We start from the raw sequence: 20,412 nt of genomic DNA, 5'->3' as shown, positions 1-20,412 counted from the left end.
TTATAATAGGAGCACTCCTCTAGGGCATTATTCAAGAATAGCTATAGCATTTTAAATCCCCACTTTCCTTTATTCTGAAGTAACCCTCTCATGTAGACATTGGCTATGCATCTCTCCTGGAAGACCATAGTGCTTGTGCATCTTTGTTAAAAAAAAAAAATCATTTCTGGCTGAGCTAGAAACGATGAATTTTTTAGGGGTTTTATTTGGTGAAATTGCTTGTTTTCTATCATACAGAATTCCAGAGATATAAATGATAATGACCTTAGTTACATGCATATCATTTTTTAAAGTGCTCTCAGCCAGTTCTGTGTAGTTATGCAAAGGAAAGTCTTTGATATTATGCAGGATTTTATTGTTCAGTTTGCAGTAAAATATTTCATAAATCTTCAAAAGCAAATGCAGGTCCACGGACTCCCTGGGTGTAAAGTGATTTGGCAATGCATAGGTGTCAGCCAGATGTCTGAGGTTACAGAGCTGGGTGTCTGGAATTGCTTCATCTTCACTCAGTCTGCTGAGTATTGAAACTTGTCTGGATCTTACCAGAACATCACTGATATTGAGTCATATTTGGGAAATGTTTTACTTTCAGAGAATGAAAAAATTCAAGCAAAATAAGAGTAATTTGAATTTACTTAAGTATCTGTAATTAGGATGATAAACAATACTCAGAAGCAGAGGTTGGCTGGTTTATGGCACTTGTCACCTGGAGGTTTACATGGTTTTCTAAAGGAATAAAGCTTACCTTCCTTCACTTCCCAAACTCAACCAAGGGAAGAGCAAGAGTTTGTCTCAGTTTAAACACCATGTACAACTGGCACATTTTAAACTGTAAGTTTTAGTGGGAAATGTTAACTAGCAATGTAATGAAATAATTTTTCAGCCTTTCCCTTGGTTTTCCTGAATAACTGTGTGTATAAAATATTGTCTTCTGTGTTATTATTTTTCCATTTGAAGAGTAACAAAAGAATCCAGGGACATAGGCAGATATTTAAAGCTGATAACTTTCAGAGCAGATGCTTTCAGCTTAAGAGCTGTGTGACTATTGTTAGATCATGTTTACTCAAAGACTAAGGAGTATTTCTGGAGAGAGGTCTCAATTCAGTGAACCATCTAAGTGCATATTGAACTCTATGCATTTACCTAGTCCCATTTTAAGATGAGCGTATGCTTGAATACTTACCAGAACCATTGTTTTAGATGAGTGGCACTTACCATCCCTAAAACTCTTCTTGTTCTCCCTGTTCAACAGGTCATTGACAGTAAGCTTGTTTTCTGTATCCAGCAGATTCCTCTGGAGGTATTCACAGCCATAAGTTCCCAGATGAAAAGCCCTGTTCATTAAAAAAATTAAAATCCTCCTGCTTTGTTTGTGAGAATGATCTACTTTGGCTTACTGAAGTTTCACTTGAAACCAAGCTACTTGTCTTCCCACAGCCCTTTCTGCTGCTTTCCAGAAGTAACCTGTTTAATTTTTTACCAAAGTGACGTTAGTTGTAAATTTTTTAGATCAGCATGGTCCAAAAGCTGGATGAGATTTCTTGTAGAATCATAGAATTGTTTAGGTTGGAAAAGACCTCTAAGATTGTTGAGTACAACTGTTAACCTAGGACTGCCAAGGCCACCACTAAACCATGTCCCTAAGTGTCACATCTGCATATCTTTTAAATACCTCCAGGCCTAGTGACTCCAACACTTTCCAAGGCAGCCTATTCCAATGCTTGACAACCCTTTTGGAGAAGAAATTTTTCCTCATATGCAATTTAAAGCTGCCCTGATGCAACTTGAGGCCATTTCCTCTCATCCTGCCACTTGTACTTCAGAGAAGAGACTGAACCCCTATCTTGCTACAACCTTCTGTCAGGTACTTGTAGAGACCAATAAGGTCTCCCCCAAGCCTCCTTTTCTCCAAGCTAAACAACCACAACTCCCTCAGCTACTTCTCATAGAACTTGTTCTCTAGACTCTTCCCCAGCTCCATTCTGGAGGTGGACATTATCCAGCACCTCATTATCTTTCTTGAAATGAAGGGCCCAAAACTGAACACAGGAATTGAGATGTGGCCTCACCAGTACCGAGAACAGGTACAGATCCTTTGTGTACTCTCTAGATGCAATGGTAGTCTACAAAGCTTTCAATTGTGTGAATAGATGTCTGCTTAAAAGGCCTTTAAATAGATCGTTCTTCCCCTTGGAGGAAAAGAGATGTGTAATGTTTAATAATAAAAATAGTGTTTCTTCCCATAGCCTGAAATGGCATGGAAGGAGGTAATCATGTTCTGTATGGCAAAGCATTTTTCTAAATGGATGTTTATGCCTTTCTAGCATGGTGGCTGCGATTGGCTGCTGGGCCGATTTGCATGTGCTAAATTGCAGTCCTGGGGATCTGTGAAAACAACCCAGCAAAGCCAATCTCAGCTGGGAGCATGGAAGCTGCTGCTAATTTTGTGACGAACCACCCCCAGGCCCAGCGTGAGTCATTATCATTGTTTTGTTTTCCAGAAGTCAGTACTGAATGCTTCCAGGATCCAAAGCCTGGATTATCTCTGGAATTGTATTTAGTCCCCCATAACTTTGTTTAATACAGATAAGAGGAAAGAATAGGAAAAAAATCTGTATTAAAGAACCCATGAAATAATTAATTGTTTCCTTATTAGTGTTCTCTTCCTGCTTTTAATGTGCATTCACAGCCATTTGTTCACTTGAAAACTCACTTGTACATAGCCTGGCACTTATGCTGCTCAGTCCTAATCAGCTTGCTTTGTGCTGCCAAGGGGATGGGGTGGCAACAATAAGTACAGTGAGATGAAGCAACTTGACTGAAGTCATTGCTTGGCCCTGGCAGAGCTGAGATGGGGAGTTCCTGCTCTTGGTTCTTCTATTTGTCCCGTTAGTTTTTCAGCGAGTCTTTTTATGAAGCCACAGATGTGTATGGGACCAGCTGGGGCATCCATTTGCTGTAAGTCAGGAGTCTGTCATCTGAGGACTGCACTACCCTGATCCCCAGGGTCTTACACCTCATGACCACTTGCTGGGGTTGCTGGTCCTCTGGGAGACAGGACAAGGTGTTCAGAGAACAAGAAAAGCCCCTGCCCTGTGCTGGAATTGTGACAAATGTAATCAATTTGGTCCCAGCTTTTAGCTCTTCTTTCAGGTTGTCTTCTCAAATAGACTTCTTTGATGTGCCATAGACCATGCAAATGTACCTGCAGGGACTGTGGATAGGATGCAGAGGAAATGCTGGGTCCTTCAGGGGAAAGATCCAGGAGTAGGAAGATGCATGTGTGTGGGCATATAGAAGCATAGAGAAGTGATTTAAATGCATAACTTGGACATACAGTGGGTGGAAAAGACATGGACTGTGTGGGAGGCCTACATGAGCATGGGAGCTGAGAGCACTGAGGAAGAGGAATGGAGAAGGGGGAACTTCTGATGTTGCTTAAAAACTTTGTGTTGCTTAAAAAATGCAGCTAAACATACTGTGCTTTCTTTGTGGAAAAAAGTACCCAATATGGCATTCCCTGCTCTTGCCTTAGTGATTTTCAGGATCGGAAAGTCTGCTGGGAGGACCCAAAGTATACCAGGAGTTAGGGATAGGCCACAGCAGTCTTCTTTACAGGGCTTGCAGTGGAGCTGGACATACTTAGACATTCAAACTGAAAAAGCACAAGGATGAGAAGTGTCCATGACACTCCCACAGTGACAAGCCTCTCTATGATGTTCATGTGTCTACAAATTACCTACTGGAAATGTATTGCAAAGTCCTCCATACTGCAAACTCCTTCTCAAGTTTTGGATTTCCTCTTTTGTCACAAATGTGACGTGAAAACCAAACAAAAAAAAATAATGATTCTACTGCCAGTGGGACTGGGCAGCTAATGTGCTGCCACTGCTTTTCTGAGTTCCTATGACTTAATGTTGCCTTGTTTATCCTCTTCCATGGTTGTTTTCCGATGGTGGTGATTGGTGCATCTGATCCTACATGGAATCACAGCAGTGACAGACGGGGACACCTTCCTATGTCCCAGTGCACAGTGCTCTTGTTCTCAGCTCTGTGTGCCCAGGCCTTTTACTTCCTGGTTCTTGAGTTTAGAAATAGCATTAAGAGTGTCCTGGGTGGTGTGTTGGTGAGGCTGGAGGGACTCTCAGGTGTTGCTTTTGAAAAGCTGATTTCCCAGTGCTGATTGCACTTATGTTCAGTGCAAGCAGGGTATAATCTTTGTAAATATTTGGTTGGTTGATGAGACAAATTTGTATATAAATATTCACATATGGCTTAATGTCCTGTGGCTGTGCTTGGGTGTTCCTCTCTAATAACTGTAATTTACCTTTTATGGATAAGACAGAAACCTGGCTGTTTTTTCCTCTGTTTCTCCATTTGCTGAAGTTTCTGTGATGAATCCTCTACTGTGCTCACCCTTAACCTGAAGAGGCAGTTCTGGGAGGGTAAATCGTGCTCCCTGATGCTTTAAGACTGCTCAGCAATGGAATGTGTCTTTCCTGCCCCACCTCACCTGGTAAATGGCTGACACATCTTACAACATCTTGCTGCAGATCTGTTTCTGCCCTGCAGCTCATTCACAGCACCTTGTCCAAGAAGGCAACGTGACTGTATTTTAGGGTTGATTTGGAGTTTTGTTTTTGAGGTTAGAAAAGGTGAGTTACAACAATCAAATTTCTTTGGGTGGTATGTGAAGCGTGAATAAGGAAGACAGTTAAATGGGAGAATGTCCTTTGCTAAGGAAACACTTTAGTGAATGAATTTCTCACTTGTTTGGCATTTCTGGCAAGTGGTGGGTCTTGCTAAGAGCACTCCCATGAGAGCTTCTCTCATACTCATACACAGCTTGTGCCCTTTGGGTCGATACTTCTCTGTCTAACACACTGTCTGGCAAGGGAAGCTCTCACCTCAGCAAGGGATGCCCCAACCTCCCAGAGAAGGTCAGGAAACATAGTTTCTAAATTATAGTCTACTAAATATAAAAATACCCAAACTAGCGGCTTTTTTTTTGTTAGTAATGGGAAAAAAAAACCAAACAATCCCAAACTGGCAGAAAGATCCAGACAGGCACACTGCTTTGTAAAATAGCCATGGGTGCCTCCTGGGGACTGTGGTAGGGGCTGTACTGGCATAAGGCTGCACAGTGTCTGCACTGTGGGGAGAGCCCATTGCTTATGAGCTACGTGTCCCTGAAGAAAAGGGTTTCAGTGAAAAAGTCCTGTTTCAACAAGGGACTGGCAGGGTGCAGAGAGAGAAATGCAGAGCCCTGAAGTGTGCTGAGAAAACAGGTATGGGTCTGACTCCCATCCAGAGCAGGGAGGAAGGACTGGGTAAATCCTCCTCACAGCCTGGAGGCATCTTTCTCTCCTGTCCCCCTGTTCACTTGGATGAGCCGCAGACTCAGTGCAAGTCTCCAACTCACTGGCTTTTCCCTACTGCTTCATTGCTCCCAGGCTGTCGAAGGGGAAGACAGCACAGAGGTGGGGAGGAAAGAAAGGCATTGCATCTCTATTATTTATGGGAATGTTGTTCATTTGGCTGGTAAAATGCTGCTGGGATTAAACGTTAGAGGAAAGATGTGCTTGTTACTCAGTGAGCACATGTTGCCCCACTAACTGCCAAAGGACAGTCCTCTGTTTTAGTACTTTTATAATCTGTCTTTAAACCTTGAGACTAAGAGCTGATGTGTCTTACTCCCTACTTCATCTCCACTTTATCCACAGTGATTTTTGTGTTATAGAGACAGATCTTCACTGGGTTTAACATAGCATTATTTGGAAAAAAAAACCCAAACCAAACCAAAACAAAAAAAAAAAACCCAAAACCCCCCCAAAAAATACCAGAATTTCTCAGTGGATTTCTTTTCTGTGTACTTGACTAGACTCCCCTTGAGTTCAAGTATAATTTTAGCATCATAGTGTCCTGTGGAAAGGATTTCCCCAGACCTGTTACATGAAGAAGCCCCTCTTTTCCTTTGTTTTGAAGTTGGTTCCTGCTAGCCTGGGTTGATGCATTCCTTAGACCCCATACTGAATGAGGTAGTGAATAACAGTCCCCATCCTCCTCTTATGATCCTTGTCATTGCATGGACCTCAAGCATACTCCTGCTAAGATGCCTCTCTTCAGTTTGAAGAGTCTTTGATCTTTGTTGCCTCTCTCTAAACCATTCCTAGTTCTAGTAAATGCTCATTACAATGAGCAGAGCACAACAGCACACACTTGCCTCAAGCAAGGCATTGCCTTTCTTTACACCCAGGGCTCAAAAACAGTGGGATCAGTTCAGCTGGAGAGACAGTAGTTGTCATGTGGAGTGTAGAAAGGAAAGCAGGCTGATGAATAGGTTGTTGTGGCCAAATGATGAGTTCTGTAGCTGCCAATCCCTACAAGCCTGTGATTGAAGTAGTATCTGAAGCTATGTGTGGACACAGCCTGTCAGCTGTTTAGCCACGTCAGGAGATGAGGATGGCTGTGCCAAAAACTCCGTGTGTGATGAAGCGTGGCGGATCACCTTGAGACATAGTTTCATCTTTTGGCTGCTTTGAGCTCTGTTCTGCCTGACGACCCATGGCCACAGTTGGCTGCCCATGGACCAGAGTGGGGGAGCCGGTTCCACTCTGATGTGAGATGCTGCCCCTTGCACCCAGAGGAGAGGAACCAGGATTCCTGGGGTACAACTGAGCTCCTTCCATAGAGTATCCTGAGTTGGAAGAGACCCAAAAGGATTATCAAAGTCCAACTCCTTTGTAGTACACATCTGCATAGTGAGAGGAGCTGCAGCTTAAACCCCATTGACTGTATTGACAAGATCTCCCTGAGTGTGGGGGAAGCCAGGGAGATTTGCTTAGTCTGACATTGAGGCTGTGGGGGCCTGCATGTAACTCCACCCTGGGTGCCACCAGACCTCCCTCTGCCTTGTTGCCTGTCTGTACAGTGGAAATGATGCTGCCTTCTTTGCAAAGTACCCGTGGGACTAACCCAGGACCTGTGTGGGCCGTTGAAGGACTGTAAGTTTCAAAGTAGTTTAATATTACTCTGTCTGTACGCTGGAACTGGGGGAAGAGGTTAGGATTTTAGGTATTTAGCGGAAGATGCACCGTGAGAATTTTAGAGTACAGTTGAAATTCCTCATTCGTGCTTTAAGAGGCATTTGAGACTGTCAGCCATTCAATAAACTCCCATTAAAAGCACATGCATTATAAATTTCTCATGTAAAAGTATTTAAGGTTCAGTAGGAGTGTGGCTTGCCAGAGAGAATATATTGCCTTCCTGTTAAGAGAAAAAGATGAAAACAGTTGCTTTTTAAGGGTTAAGTGTGACATATAAGCCAAGGCCTGAAGGGTTAGCAAGTGCCAGCCAGTAGCTGGGATAGCTCAGTGATGGATAAGTGCCCTATCCTTCCATCCTTCCAAAGAGAGCCTTGCTCAGTGAATGTTTCTAACACTAAGTCAACAACAGCACTGATTTTAAAGGGCTCAGAGTTAACACCTTCTGCATGCTAAATGTTAATGGCAATGTCTCAGGAGGTAGACTTGCGAGAAAAAAGGGTTTTATCACAGTTGCTTGGGGCTTGCTTATCCTCTCTACACTACCTGCAGCAGTGTGCTAACGCATAGGCAAAGTGGGCTGTGACCTCAATCAGCTAGTTAATTTTAAGCCCGTGCTTAAGTGATTTGCTAAAACTGTGCTTATTCAGAGAAGAAAAACAGACTGTATTTTCATCGCTCAAACTAGGTGAATTGTAACATCTAAGTGATTGTAACGATGAAAGGGTAAATTATGCTTTGAAACAATTATTTACATTTCCATAAAGAATATTAGTAGCAGTCAGGATGTCTGATGATTGATAGTCGTGTTCATACTTTGATAATAGCCCCTTCAAAGTTACCTGAAACACTGTATTCTGCATTTACTTTTTTATCTCGGTATTTTTAAGATGAGCTGAGCTCATTAAACTGAAGTATTTTAATGTCTTGTGTCAATAGAAAATGTTATTTTAATTGTTCAGTAAGAATCAGTTACAGAAATATGGGAAAGAGAGGGAAAAGAGATTGTTTCCCTTTCGTGTTCAGTACATTCTTCATCCTTTTGCTTTTTGATGACTAAACTGTTCTGTATTTGCAATTGAAAACTGTTGATTGGAAACTCTTGTGAGAGTAACACAAATGGGGCTTGATTTTGAAAAATACATTCATGATTGTTTGCCTAATTCGTGTGTGCAATTAGCGTGATTGCCACTGGAAATGGCCATCTGAGAACAGACTATTGGAGATTTCTCTCTTCTGATCTGTTTTCTCTCTCTTCTCCTTAAGGTGCCAACTTCTATGGTATCTAAATATTACCCATGGCAGTTTAATTTGGTAATATGTTTATTGATCTCCTTTCATTTTTTACCTCTCCACTTGCAGGTGTTTGTTAAAAAGGCTGAGGATGATTATTCCCTTTTGCTTCCTTCTCAAGTCCACTTGACATAATGTAAGAGAGGTTCTTTCATCTAAGCTGTTGATCTTGCAATTTAGAGAATCAGATCCTACTGGCATCTCTATAGATTCTTAAATGGCCATAGTAATATTTAAGCAGTTTCCAGGCATGCACAAAGGATTACAGCTCTCATCTGTCAAGTCTCTTACTCCCTCCTGAGGAGACCTGTGCTCACAGGGGACGTTCATTGGTGACAAGGTGGAATTGTTTCATTTTGTTTTGTTTTAAACATGCTGAATTAAAAAGGTAAGATAGATGAGTGTCTATTCTCTTCAGAGAGGCTGAGAACCCTGCTACAGGTTAGCGATTTGAAGGGCACATCAGCTCAAGGCATCTTTGAGCTGACTTAGGGTTGGTTTTGTAGGAGCATGCTGTCAATGTCACAGTTCCTCAGTGTCTTCACTGCTGAGTAAGAGAAAGGGATGAGCTTGTGCTCCCATCACTCTTATTCCCTCCCTATGCTGATGCTAGAGCTGGGATATAAGCCAGAGCAGGAAACTAACCCATTATTCTTATTACTGGTATTTTAAAAATGAATCATTTTTAATCAAATCAGCCTTACCCAAGTCACCATGTGGCCACACAAGTGCTGCTGCTGTTGTGAGGGAAGCCGCAGGAAAGGTGTCGCAGAAGGCAGGGAGAGGAATGGGTAGCATATCTGGGTTTGAAGCCATGGGGTACTGCCCCTCTCCTGGTGACAATCACATCATGTTCATTGTTCCTGAAATTTTCTCCATCCTGAGATACAATAAGTCATGTCTAAAGATGAGGTGCACCTTCCAGTTTGGGATGTGACTCAGACCTATAGTTGCAGAGGTGGGAGAGCTGTGGCAGTGCTGCAGAAGACAAATATCCCCTGGCTCATTAATGATGGGACAGAGAACAGACAGTGCCTGATTGCTTATTGGCTGTGGTCTTTCATTAAGAGTAAATTCAATTTTCCCAGTATTGACAGCTGCCTGATGGGGGGGTCGTGCTATGTGGCAGGCACTGAACTGCCAAGAACAAACACCCAGATGTAGCCATATGTCAAGAATGATACCAGCAGTGTACTTCCTTCTTTTCTTCTGTGCTCTCTCTCCTTGTTGAGAAGAAACACCTTCTAGGGATGAGATATTAAATATGCCAACCCTGGCCTGTCTGCTAGCTAGGAAATGCTGGAACATTAATGTACTTTAAGTGGGGAAGATAGTTTTTGTTTGTCCTTGCTCACTCCTGGCCTGGGTTGGGATTGACTTAGTTATGGAACGTAACGTTTTTCCAAAAAGCCCCCCAAATGAAAATAAACCCTTTGGTTTTTTCCTGCCCACTCTTTCTGATCCTCCCCAAAGCACAAACTTTGGAAAGAAACAAGCAAAATGTGTTTTGCGAGGGAGCATCAGCTTCTGTGGGCCCCAGCACTGCTCTTCCCCCTCCTCTGTCCAACCAAGGGCCTTCTCCACTGGCACAGCTCACTCAAGCATCTTCCCTCCTCATTCTGAGAGCTGCTCCAGCCCCTTCCAAACATATAATTATAGGCATGAAAAAAATAAACTTGTTCTTATTCAGCACCTGATAAAACGGTGACTCAGGCATTTTCAATTTCCATTGGAAATGCAAGTTCTCGCGCATTCGGAGTGCTCACCAGCACGCCTCCTGAATCTTAAAGGGATCTGTGCCTGCCCACTGGAAGGGCAAAATGGTTACAAATGCAAAATGCCAGGCTGAGGCTTTCACAAGTATCTTCATTTGGCCACATGGTGAAGCAAACCAAGGTCACTTACCTGTCTCTGCACTTACCCTTGCAATGTAGTTATCCCAGCAAGACCCCAATCTACACCTAGTGGGGGGCTGTGGAGATTTTATCTTCATATTTATCCATTCCTGATAGTCAGGATAAATATCCTGACACCAGCATCAGGTAGCCTGCAGTGGGTTTTGCCAGGCAGACCCCTGCTAAGGGGATCCATATTCTACCAGCTGTGCAGGAGAGCAAAGCAGCTTGGTGTGTGCAGGGAAACAGCAAAAACAGCAAAAGCACTCATGGCCCCTTGCTGTACCCACTAGACAGCACTTGTGCAGCACCATTGCCTTGGCAGAAGGGGGCACAGCCTGGGCATGGAAAGTCTGAAGGGCATCTACACTCCCAAGTGATATTCTGTGCAGTTTGCCCTAACACTGCAATACCATGCTTCATAAAGCCACATAAAGCACAAGAGCAGGAAGAAGAAGTCTTCGAGAAGGCAATTCCTGGCTTGTCCCTGCAGACAGCTTCATCGAGGTTTCTGGAGGACTTACTGAAGCCAAACCTGTACACAAACTGTGGGGCTTCATATAGGACTGCCCAAGTGCGGCTACGTGACCTTTTGATGTAATGGCAGTCAAGTAAAACACAGGGGAACGAGTGAGAGGATTGGACCAGGCCAACCTGGGAACTAGGAGCTCTCTGGCCACTGGGGCTGCATGTTCAGCCCAGCATTTGAGACAAATGGTGGAGCAAAGGCACCTGATCAGGTTTAGGATGGCCCTTGTGAAAAGGGTGACGACACACTGTTCCTAAAATAAAGATGTTTCTGTGCTGTGTCAGGAGATCGCTTGTATACAGGCTGGAAGGAAGCAAGGAACTTGCTGAAAGGCATAAATCTTTCTAACCACCTTCAGTTGAGTTATTTTTATGCTCGGGGCAGGCAGTGCTATGAATCCCATCCCATTAGGGCTGGAAAAGTGTTAGCCAGGAAGATGGGTGCTCTGGAGCATGAGTGCCCTCTTCCTCCTGCCCACGTGCCCTGTGCCTTGCAAAGAAAATCCCTGAGCTGTGGCAAGACTTGAAGGATAACAGGGGCAGCACTTGAAGCAGCTGTGCCCTATCTCTGGCAGGTTTTGTGAGGGAGGGCTTGAAAATCCTCTTGGTAACCTGGGTAGATGCAGCATGTTTGATTTTGGTTTAGAATTCATTCATTAAATGATGTTTTGTTTTATTCCTCTAGAGCAGCCAGAGTTGTAGGATAAATATTTATATAGAAGATGTGCTGGGTTAAGAAAAGATGGAACAGATGTACAAGTATGTGTTTTTGCCCTTGCTTCTACCTGAAGGTCCCCGAGGACTTAATGCTCTCTATGGGTCCCTTCCAACTCGAAATATTCTACAATTCTACAAGTTTTCTGTCTTATACCCCTTCTGGTCATTGAGTTTTTTATGTTCTCATATAATTCAGGAAACAAATGCATCCATGAGGCAAAACCCAAGTCCATGCCTGTTTCTCTTTTGTCTTGTACACAACCTATGCCCAAACTCAGGACATTCTGGCAGCTTTTCACAAGAATATACTGAACCAAACCCTAATTAATGGCTCATCCCTCTTCTCTGAGCATTTACACTTGCATCAATTGCTGATGTAGCTTAGTAAACAGGACCCCTCATTGGAAGAACTGTAACATCTCTGAACATGAGCCAAAATCCTTTAATCATAAAGAGATAATCCACTAAGTAATTTGAGCCCAGCAGTCTGCAGGGCATGGGGGAATGCTTTCTGGCTTTGCTCCCACAGATTCAAAAAGTTCTCTAGAAACCGCTGTCCTAGTGAAAGGAACAGAGGGAAGAACCAGGAAAAGACTACATTTAGATTCATGTTGGATTTTTTTTTCCCCGTGATAACACACCTTGCTAAGTGGGAAAAAAATACTCTGCTTTTTGTGGTGTTTGGTTTTTTTTTTTTTTTTTCAGTCTGTTGGAGAAAAGTTGACATTTCTTATAGAAAGAAGGATCTTTCCACAGGATATTTTCTACATCTAATTTTCCTCTGGCAAAATGTGGGTGCATTTTTACTGAAGGGAAAAGCCTTTCCTTAAATATTTGAGGATGTAGAAGCAGTGATGCTTTACAAATAATACTCTGTCATGAAATGGCAGGTGACCATGTGTGTATTTATTCATGTGTTCCCAGTGCCTGAAGTGAGCTCTCACTGACTGTGTCATAAGCCTGGTAGTATCAGCAGAAATGCCTCCCTGGCTCAGACAGGGTGGGATATGTTTTGGGAGGAAAGGAGTCCAGGGTATCCATCATGTGGTCGAGTAGAGGCTAATGGCTTGTAGGTGATTCCCTCTCTGTGGCTCCTGTGCCATGGAGCTGCAATAACTCCATTGGTTTTTCTCTGCTGATCAAACACAGAGTTTCCTCCTTATTTCTGGGATGTTGGATGGGGCTGACTCTGTGATCCAGCAGCAGCTGGGAACTCCCTGGTCTATAGATATTTCAGGTGGCATATGGGCCTGTTCCACACAGCAGTTCAAAGGAGGTTTCTGCCTTTTGCAGGGACTAGAAGGAAATTTGCAGGTAGCCTTGCAGAAAAACAACATTGTCCTTCAGCAGAACAGCCGAGACAGGACGAGAGGACTGTCAGTGACCAAGGAGCAGGACGTTTGTCAGACCTACAGCTCTTGGCAACCCTCTGGAGTCCCTTAAACTGCTGACAAGAGCCCTGGTGCACAGCATGGTGCTGTGTTGGGATAGGGCCTCCCTTGACCCTGAGCACTGCTGCAGTCCTATTAGGAGAGGAGGGCATGTTTGTCACCTGAGGCAGTATTGGCCCCTCATGCTTACAAGAGAGTCTTTGCTGTTGCCCTCTGTCAGAGGGGTGGAGGCAGTTGTGGTGGTCCCACCTCTCTCTGTTTAGGTCTTTTTGTGTTAAGCTGCTTTGGGTGATCTTAGGTCAGCAGGGACAGCCACCTTGGAGGCTGAGTCCCTGAGACCTAACCAGTCCTTCACAAGGGGACCTCCAGTTTAGGGCTCTGTGTTACCTCTGTCCCGTCCTTGGGTGAGTTGCCTTTGTGAGTAATATCTCACAGTGACGCTGTCTCTTGGAGGGTACGTTGGCAATCACTGGACTCATACCTCTCCCCATATTCCTTGTAGTAGTAGTCTTGTTTTTTTTTTTCCCCATAAGGATGTTTGCAGTCAATATGGGGACATTAAGAGCAGAGATTTGCATAATTTGCTTTAATCTAGCTAGGTCCAGCAGCAATAGCAGTTTCGATGTGTTCATCACATAACCACGTACTCAGAGCAGCCAATGTGCTAGTATAAATTATGCTGCAGTTAAAGCATTTTGGGTTTTTTTTCTGCTATTTTTGTTGTCCAGAATAAATAGATCATAGTTAGATGTGCCTACCAATAGGTCAAATACACCCTCATTTCAGTTCAGTAACATTCCACCTCAACCCATCCTCCATGGGACTTTCCAGTTAAACTTATATCCCATAAGAAGCACCAGGATTACTCCTGTCTTGGACTATAGTTAGTATTCTTCCAGTTAATATGATCATCCCTAGAATAGAAAAATTTTGAGCACCCAGCTATTTTCAGCCAAGCCCCTGACGTGCCCAGCTTCTACCACTTGAAGCGAATGTCAGATATTTTCACATGACAGAAAAGCGTGGCTGGATTCTTTTCTATAAAATATTCTTAACTTTGTCGTTACTGGTTTTTTATTGGATTTCAATTTCTACTTATTTGTGAAACTAGCAAGAGATACAAATCTGCTAGGTAGTTTTTAAAACTATAACCTAGTTTAGGTGCATGTATATGTCTTTTCCTTTAATGATAACCCTCAGCAAATCTGAAAATTAGTGATATAGATTGATAGCTACACCTGGAGGCATCCAGCCTTAAAACATCAGCCCATGTTTTCCATCTTTTATTTACTTGTTGGTTTTTGTCTGTACTGTACATGGAATGAAATAAGGAAAAGAGCATTTTTATGTAATTTGTGATACCTGTTAAAGTGCTTTGCATGCTTATCAGAATGAATCACTTGTGCAAGATTCTGTGCTCTTTCTGCTTTTTATGACACTGTGAAATATCTACATAATCGGTTTAGGGAACCAAAGTACATGCAATAGGGGGAGCAGAGATGCAGATGGTAAATATTTGTAGTGAATTCCTGTGATGGTCGGGAAAGAGGAGCCCATCAAGCCAGTTTTGAAGAACGTCCTCTTGGAGCCAGACTGAACTTGAATGTGTCCTGGTACATTTCCACAGCAAAGCAGAAAATCCCGCAGCGAGGCAGACTGATCGAACCCTGCCAACAGCTCACTCAGCCCATGCAGGAGCAGCCTCCACATCTCCCGCCTGCAAACTGGGTCTGAGCAGGGTGGGAGCAGCCATGGCTTTAAACTGTTCCTTGCCATATGTCACAGTGCTGCTTGTGCTCGCCAGCCTGACCTGCAGCCGCGCGCGACACAAACAAAATTTGTGTCCAAAAGACCTGTGCTGGGCAGAATGCAGGTTCCTTTTCTCTCTGCTCCCCAAAGCATTCGCTGCGCTTTTTCATCTGTAGTTTCTAGTTTTTCATCCCCTGCAAGTCACTAGTGCTTTCTGAAGGCTGGAAGGAAAGAAACAAACCACACCATCCACCTTCTGACTGCCGTCTGCGCTGTGTCTGCCGGCACCACGCAGGTCTCCTATGGGCATTAAGGCCAATGTCACCCACATCATTACCCAGCTGGGAGGCAGCTGCTGGCAGGGGCAGCTGCTTTCTGTGGAAGCAGGGAAAGGCTGAGGCTTCTCAGCACACAGATGCTTTCCACGAACATATGCTTAATTAAGAGGCAAACTCGCCACCTGCTCTGCAGTGTGCGTATCCAGGCTCCTTTCAGACAGGTATTTGCTTTGCCGGGCACTTACGCTTTTATAGGGGGCTGGAAGTTGTGTTTGTGCAGCTGCGCCTCAAACCCGAGGCATCAGGTGCTGTTAGCAAGCAGAGCTGCCAGCTTCATTAAGGTAATTGTGCCCAAGGCCTTTCATTCCTTATCCTGGTTTAATGAGGAGGCAAAGCATCCCCCTCGATGCCCCCCGTGGCTGCTCAGCCACATGGCTGCAGGGAGAGCTGCATGTGGGTGGGAACTGGAGTGAGTTTGCCCTCTGCCCCCACAGCTGCTGGGGCTGGGGAGGGTGGTGCTGCCACCACGTACAAAGCCCAGCACTGGGAGGGGAAGGCGAGCTCCTAAGGGCACCTTTACTGCTTAAACAAAAATCTTGGCTTCTAAAGATGCAAAGAAATTCATTGCTCCCTTTTGAACACTTGCCCCTGATAGAATGCTGTGTAGGTTTGGAACCCATTGTCAGCCCTTCCCTAAGCCTCAGTCTCTCATTCAGCAGCCAAATCCCCGGCAGATCTGGCAGCACTGCAGCAACCTGGGCAGGGATAAATGGGCCATGCACTCTGCAGCGTTGGTGGCAGGGACAGATTAACCCTCTTTTGCAGAACTAGTGCAGTGATGGCAGCTGGTGGGTGGCTGAGAGCCCCCTCTCCCTGCGGAGGATAGCCTGAAAATGGATACTTGGCTTGGGGAGCTCCAAGTACCCGTGCTGAAACAGAAGTCGTTTAATATATCTGCTAAGCCTGGCCTGTTTTCTTTCTCACCACTATTCTCTCTGCACCCATTGCAGAAACGCCTTTTCCACAGGGAAATGCATTTTCTGTGCCCAGTTTGTGATGCATGTGACATCTTCAATGAAAATGAACAGTCCTCCTGCAGCATTTTCAGGTTTCTGGGTCCCAAGGGGAGATAATGCACAGGGATTTCAACCTGCAGCCCCACAAACTCTACCAGCTCTGCAGAGAACACCTGCGGAAATGCAAAATGCACATCTGTGCTCCAATCACTGAGCCATGTTCTTGTGCCCAGCAGGTTTCTAGCCTTTTCATTCATTAAAGATGATTCAGGATGAGGACAATTAATTATTCATTAAGAGTCATTTTGAATTTTCACTAGCTGCAAGAAGGTACCTGTGGGACTACAGGAAAACAAGCATGACAGTGAGACAGGGTCTTTTGCTCCTTGCTGTCACACTGGGTCAGAGCCACCCAAGAGCCTGCCAGACTGGCAGCCCTGCCAGGCCACTACCTCAGTCCCCAAAAGAAGAGGCAGGCACTGGGGAGTGGGGGGACTGAAGCACCATTCCAGCCTGCCATGAGCTCACAGAGGCAATGACAACAGAGCATGAACCTCCAGGGACCCTCAGAGCCTGCTTGGGTTGCTGCGCTGTGTTGCAAAAAGCAAAGCTGTCCCGGACCCATGTTTTTCCAGCTGTGCAGACACACAGAGGAACCAGGGGCTTGTCGCTCTGCAGGACACATTTTTCCCTGCTGTGAGGCAGAAATCACCAGCTCAGGTACTGTAAGGTGAGAGGAGGAGTGGGAAGCTCAGAGCCAGCTTATATTAATGGATGTGATGAAGACACCTCTATGTTTCATACCTGAATGAGTTTTAGGTAAGAGGGTTTTTGTGCTGCCTGCAGTTCAGCTGCTGAGGGTGATACCAGCCTGTGAGGTCATGCTGAGCTGCAGGCTGCATGCTGGGGCTGTCATGCAGGAGCTCGTGGCACTGTGTCTGCCTGCGCCAACAACAGCATGAGAAATGTCACTGGGGCTCAACTTGCTGCTTGCAGCCCTTCTCTAAGTCCAGGGTGACTCCCCAGATTGCAGCTTAAGTAGGAGCAGCATTTGCACCTCTTCTGCTTTTGGTGGAGTATCATGTGCCTGAGCCAAGGTCCTGCTCAAGCAAAAGTGGCTGCACTTGTTCACATTGGTCTATCAGGCATTGGCTGGAAAGTCTTTGTAATTACTTAGTACCAAGAAAATGGGAAGAACCCTCTAAAATGAAACTATCCCATAGAAACCCTAATTACTTTCCCAGTATAAAGCTAATAAGGCAGAGTACTAGCTGTGTTCTTTTTGAGTCATTTTTTTTCCAAATCCAGTTAGTCTTATAGCTAACCTATGTGCCCAGGGTTGAGCTGCAGGTACATAGGAGGCTGTTCTGGCTATTCTGACACCTTGCTCAAAGCAAAATCCATTGGAACAATTGCAAAGAGGAGAGCTTGGTGTTGGCCCACCGAGACTTTGCAGCATCCTCTGTGTACTTATTATTTGCTGTGATCAATGACACTGCAAAGGCCGTTTCCCAGGGTAGGAAACACCTAATTGTATAAACAGGCTATGCTGGGAAGGAAAATAGGACCCAGGAGAGAAAGTGGTGATGCATTAGAAATAATGGGCTCTATCAGTGTGATTTTGTTGGGGAAGGTAATCTCAAAGATTTATTTAAATAGGGCAGAGATGTGAGTGACTGCTACAGTCTCACTTTGTAATATGTTTCCCTGTCAGAGAGCAGATAGCACTAAAGGCACTGCTTTTTTACAACATAAGTTCATTTAAACCAAGGCTCTGCAGTACTTGTTTGGTGGTGAGATAAAGCAATACCCAACACCTTCCTCTGAGTAGCAGAAATGGGTATTCAGACAGGAATAGCTGCATTTGTGGCTTTTTCTGTTCATTTTCTGCAAATTTTAAAGATCATCTGAAGAACAAATATTGAATAGATCTGTTTCCTGAGGTACCCCCTCCCCCCAAAAAAAAAAAAACCAAACCCACAAAACAACTTAAAAGATTTGCCCCTATGATCTATTCTCAGTTCTTGCTGCAGAGTCAGGATGTGGGACCAAGAGAACCACGGAAATTTCCTTTTCCCAGGTGAGCAACTAGCCAGTACAGCACAAACCCATTTTGTTCTGTTAAAATGGAATATAATGCTTGACATTAATGCTGTGGTGGAAAGCTGTATGCAGCCTCTTTCCTAGGTTAATTTCCTATTTTATAGGACAAATTACAAATGTTGGGCTTGCATGACTGGCAGAGCAAGAACCGCTCAAGGCAACATAAATAAATAGCTATGAATAACAGATTGAGCAGGGACTTTCACAACTTGCAGACAAATGAACAAGCAGTACAGCTGAGGCCAAGCTAGTTAGCTAATGTTTTTCTTTGTAACCTGTGCACCTACATTACGCTGCAGGTTGTAATATCTGGAGCTGTTGCAGTAGTACATCTGTGTGAGTGGTGTCCCTTATCCCTTGGCAGTATACCCAGAGACACTCACCAGACTTTGCTGGTTGTATATTCAGACAGCTAAACTGCAGAACTGAAGCTTCTCAACTCCCCTCTTTGTATAGGATGACTATGCTAAAATAGATGGTAAAGGGGCAAAAGCTGCCTCCCTAGTAAACTTTGTGTGTGAAACAACTGCAGCTGACTCCTGCTTCTGAGTGAGTCCTGGCTTGCAGTGACCAGGACCAGGCAGGAGTGAAGGAGTGGGTAAGAAACTGTTGTGTACACCTTACGTGAAGGAAAGATGCACTGAAGCCATGTGGTCTCTCTGTTTAGAGACTTTGTTCTCTGTAGAACAAGGCCAAGGTGTTTCATGATGCCTCCTCCGAGGCTCCAGTCAGCTTCTGACGGGGCTGCCTATGGCTTGCTCCAAAGTCTCCATCTCCTTTGGGGTGCTGTCTGGCAGGGACATTGCGGGGTGGTGCTCTGTGCTGTTACACAGGTGATTTGTTCTACCCTGTTGCTGGTTGCATTTTCAGCGGAAAGTGAAGGTGACCTGAAGCGTGCACTTGGATTTCTGAAATATGTAAAGCAGAGCAAGATCCGCGGAAGAAAGTAGGCATTTCCAGTGTCAGTTATGGGCCTTTACGTTTAGCAGGGAGCAATTCTAGCTTAGAATTTGCACTCGGATTTGCTAGGTACAGAGCACAAGGGCTGCATGCTGCAAAGGGGAAAGGGAGTTTAACTTAGTGCTGAGAGAACTACAGACCTGTGCAGTGCAAAAAGTTTGGAGAGAAGGGATAAGATTTGTCACATTTTGTCCAAAACTCCAACAGAAAAAATCACACTTTGTTTCTAACTTGCTAAAACTACTTAGAATAAAGCACCTTGAATAAAAGAATAAGCAAGCATTTGACTGACAAAGAAATAAATTTTCCTTCCTTTCAGTTCTTCCAAGTTTTTTCAGACTAGCACGGTAAAATATTACAAATTCAACAAATAGTCCAGTCAAACCACATGCAGATTTTTTTTTGGTTGGTTGAGGTTTTTTGTTTGTTTTTAATGTGGAGATGATGAGACAGATCATTTCATTGACCTGTCGCCTGTAGCACGGGGCACCTGCACTTCTGTCGCAGAGCTGCCACAAGTGCAAAAGCTCAAGAACCGCTTGTGACGTGGAGGGGAAAGCCCTGCTAAGAAGGACGTGGAGCTGTCACAGCTCACCGGGAGCAAGCGGTGCTCTGTACAGGGAGAGGAGACGTGGTACTGCTGGAGAAACTCTTCCCTTAGGAAATGGGCTACGATGGGTGTGGGCACGGTCTGCTGAGGGACGCAGATGGGTGGTAGGACGCGCGGCTGTCGCCGGGGCGGGTGTGAGCGTGTCCCTGAGCACCAGGTGGCAGTGCTGCCGCGGGGACCGCGGGGACACCGCGCCTGCGGGTTGATGGGGCGCTGGGAATTCCCAAACCCCTCCGCCTCCTCCTTTGAGGGTGCTGAGCATCGCTCCGTGCTTTCACCGATTTCCAAGCCGTGCATATTTTCCAAGTTCGAGCCGAAAATCCGTATTTCAAGTTTCTGTTCAGCAGAGAGCCCCGCCCAGCAGGGCTTGAGCCCGACCAGTTGTACCTGGGCTGTGGCGGAGGTGCTGCTTTGCCGCACACAGCGCACCGGGGGCTGCAGAGCTGCCGGTGGGTCCGCCCTTCAGCTCCCTCCTTCCTCTGAACGCTGCTGCTCAGGGGAGCATCTCTTGGCTGCAAGCAGCCACATTTCTCTCTAGCTGAGCCTCTAGCAAGTCTCGGCCCCTGGTAAAATCTCCTGGGGCAGCTTTGCTGCCTGTGGGAACCTCAGCTCCTGCTCTGCAGGAAGCGGAGGAGTGCCCGGGTCAGCATCTGTGCAAGGTGAGCGCTGTCAAGCGCCCACTGTGGCTTGGGGAGGTGCCGCTGTGTGCAGATGTCTCGGTTTATTGATATAGATCTTCCAGATCGTTGTAAACAATTTTTCTCTGCGTTTATACTAGTCTAGGGTTTGGAGGTTTTTTTCTTTTTCTTTTTTTTTTTTTTTCCTTTCT

At 45.0% G+C, this 20,412-nt stretch overlaps 1 protein-coding gene across 5 annotated transcripts in view; it reads left to right on the top strand.

Annotated features, from left to right (window-relative positions):
• The window catches only part of FGF12 (fibroblast growth factor 12), a 221,631-nt gene that overhangs the window by 84,292 nt on the left and 116,927 nt on the right, over window positions 1–20,412 (top strand). The window contains exon 1 of one of the 5 annotated variants that reach the window (XM_051782168.1): window positions 16,469–16,630. The exons of 2 other annotated variants lie outside the window; for them this stretch is intronic. In XM_051782168.1, coding sequence (XP_051638128.1) covers window positions 16,534–16,630 — 97 coding nt within the window. In that variant the 5' untranslated portion in view covers window positions 16,469–16,533. Of the gene's footprint in view, window positions 1–16,468; window positions 16,641–17,968; window positions 17,991–20,412 lie in introns of those variants that run through there. 2 more of the 5 variants (XM_051782171.1, XM_051782166.1) reach the window with 2 other exon arrangements.

Source organism: Manacus candei, unplaced genomic scaffold (assembly GCF_025592945.1).
Source record: "Manacus candei isolate 608988 ecotype Guabito, Panama unplaced genomic scaffold, ASM2559294v1 h1tg000015l, whole genome shotgun sequence".
In the NCBI taxonomy this organism is placed as follows: Eukaryota; Metazoa; Chordata; class Aves; order Passeriformes; family Pipridae; genus Manacus; species Manacus candei.
This window is presented reverse-complemented; position numbering and strand designations above follow the sequence as displayed.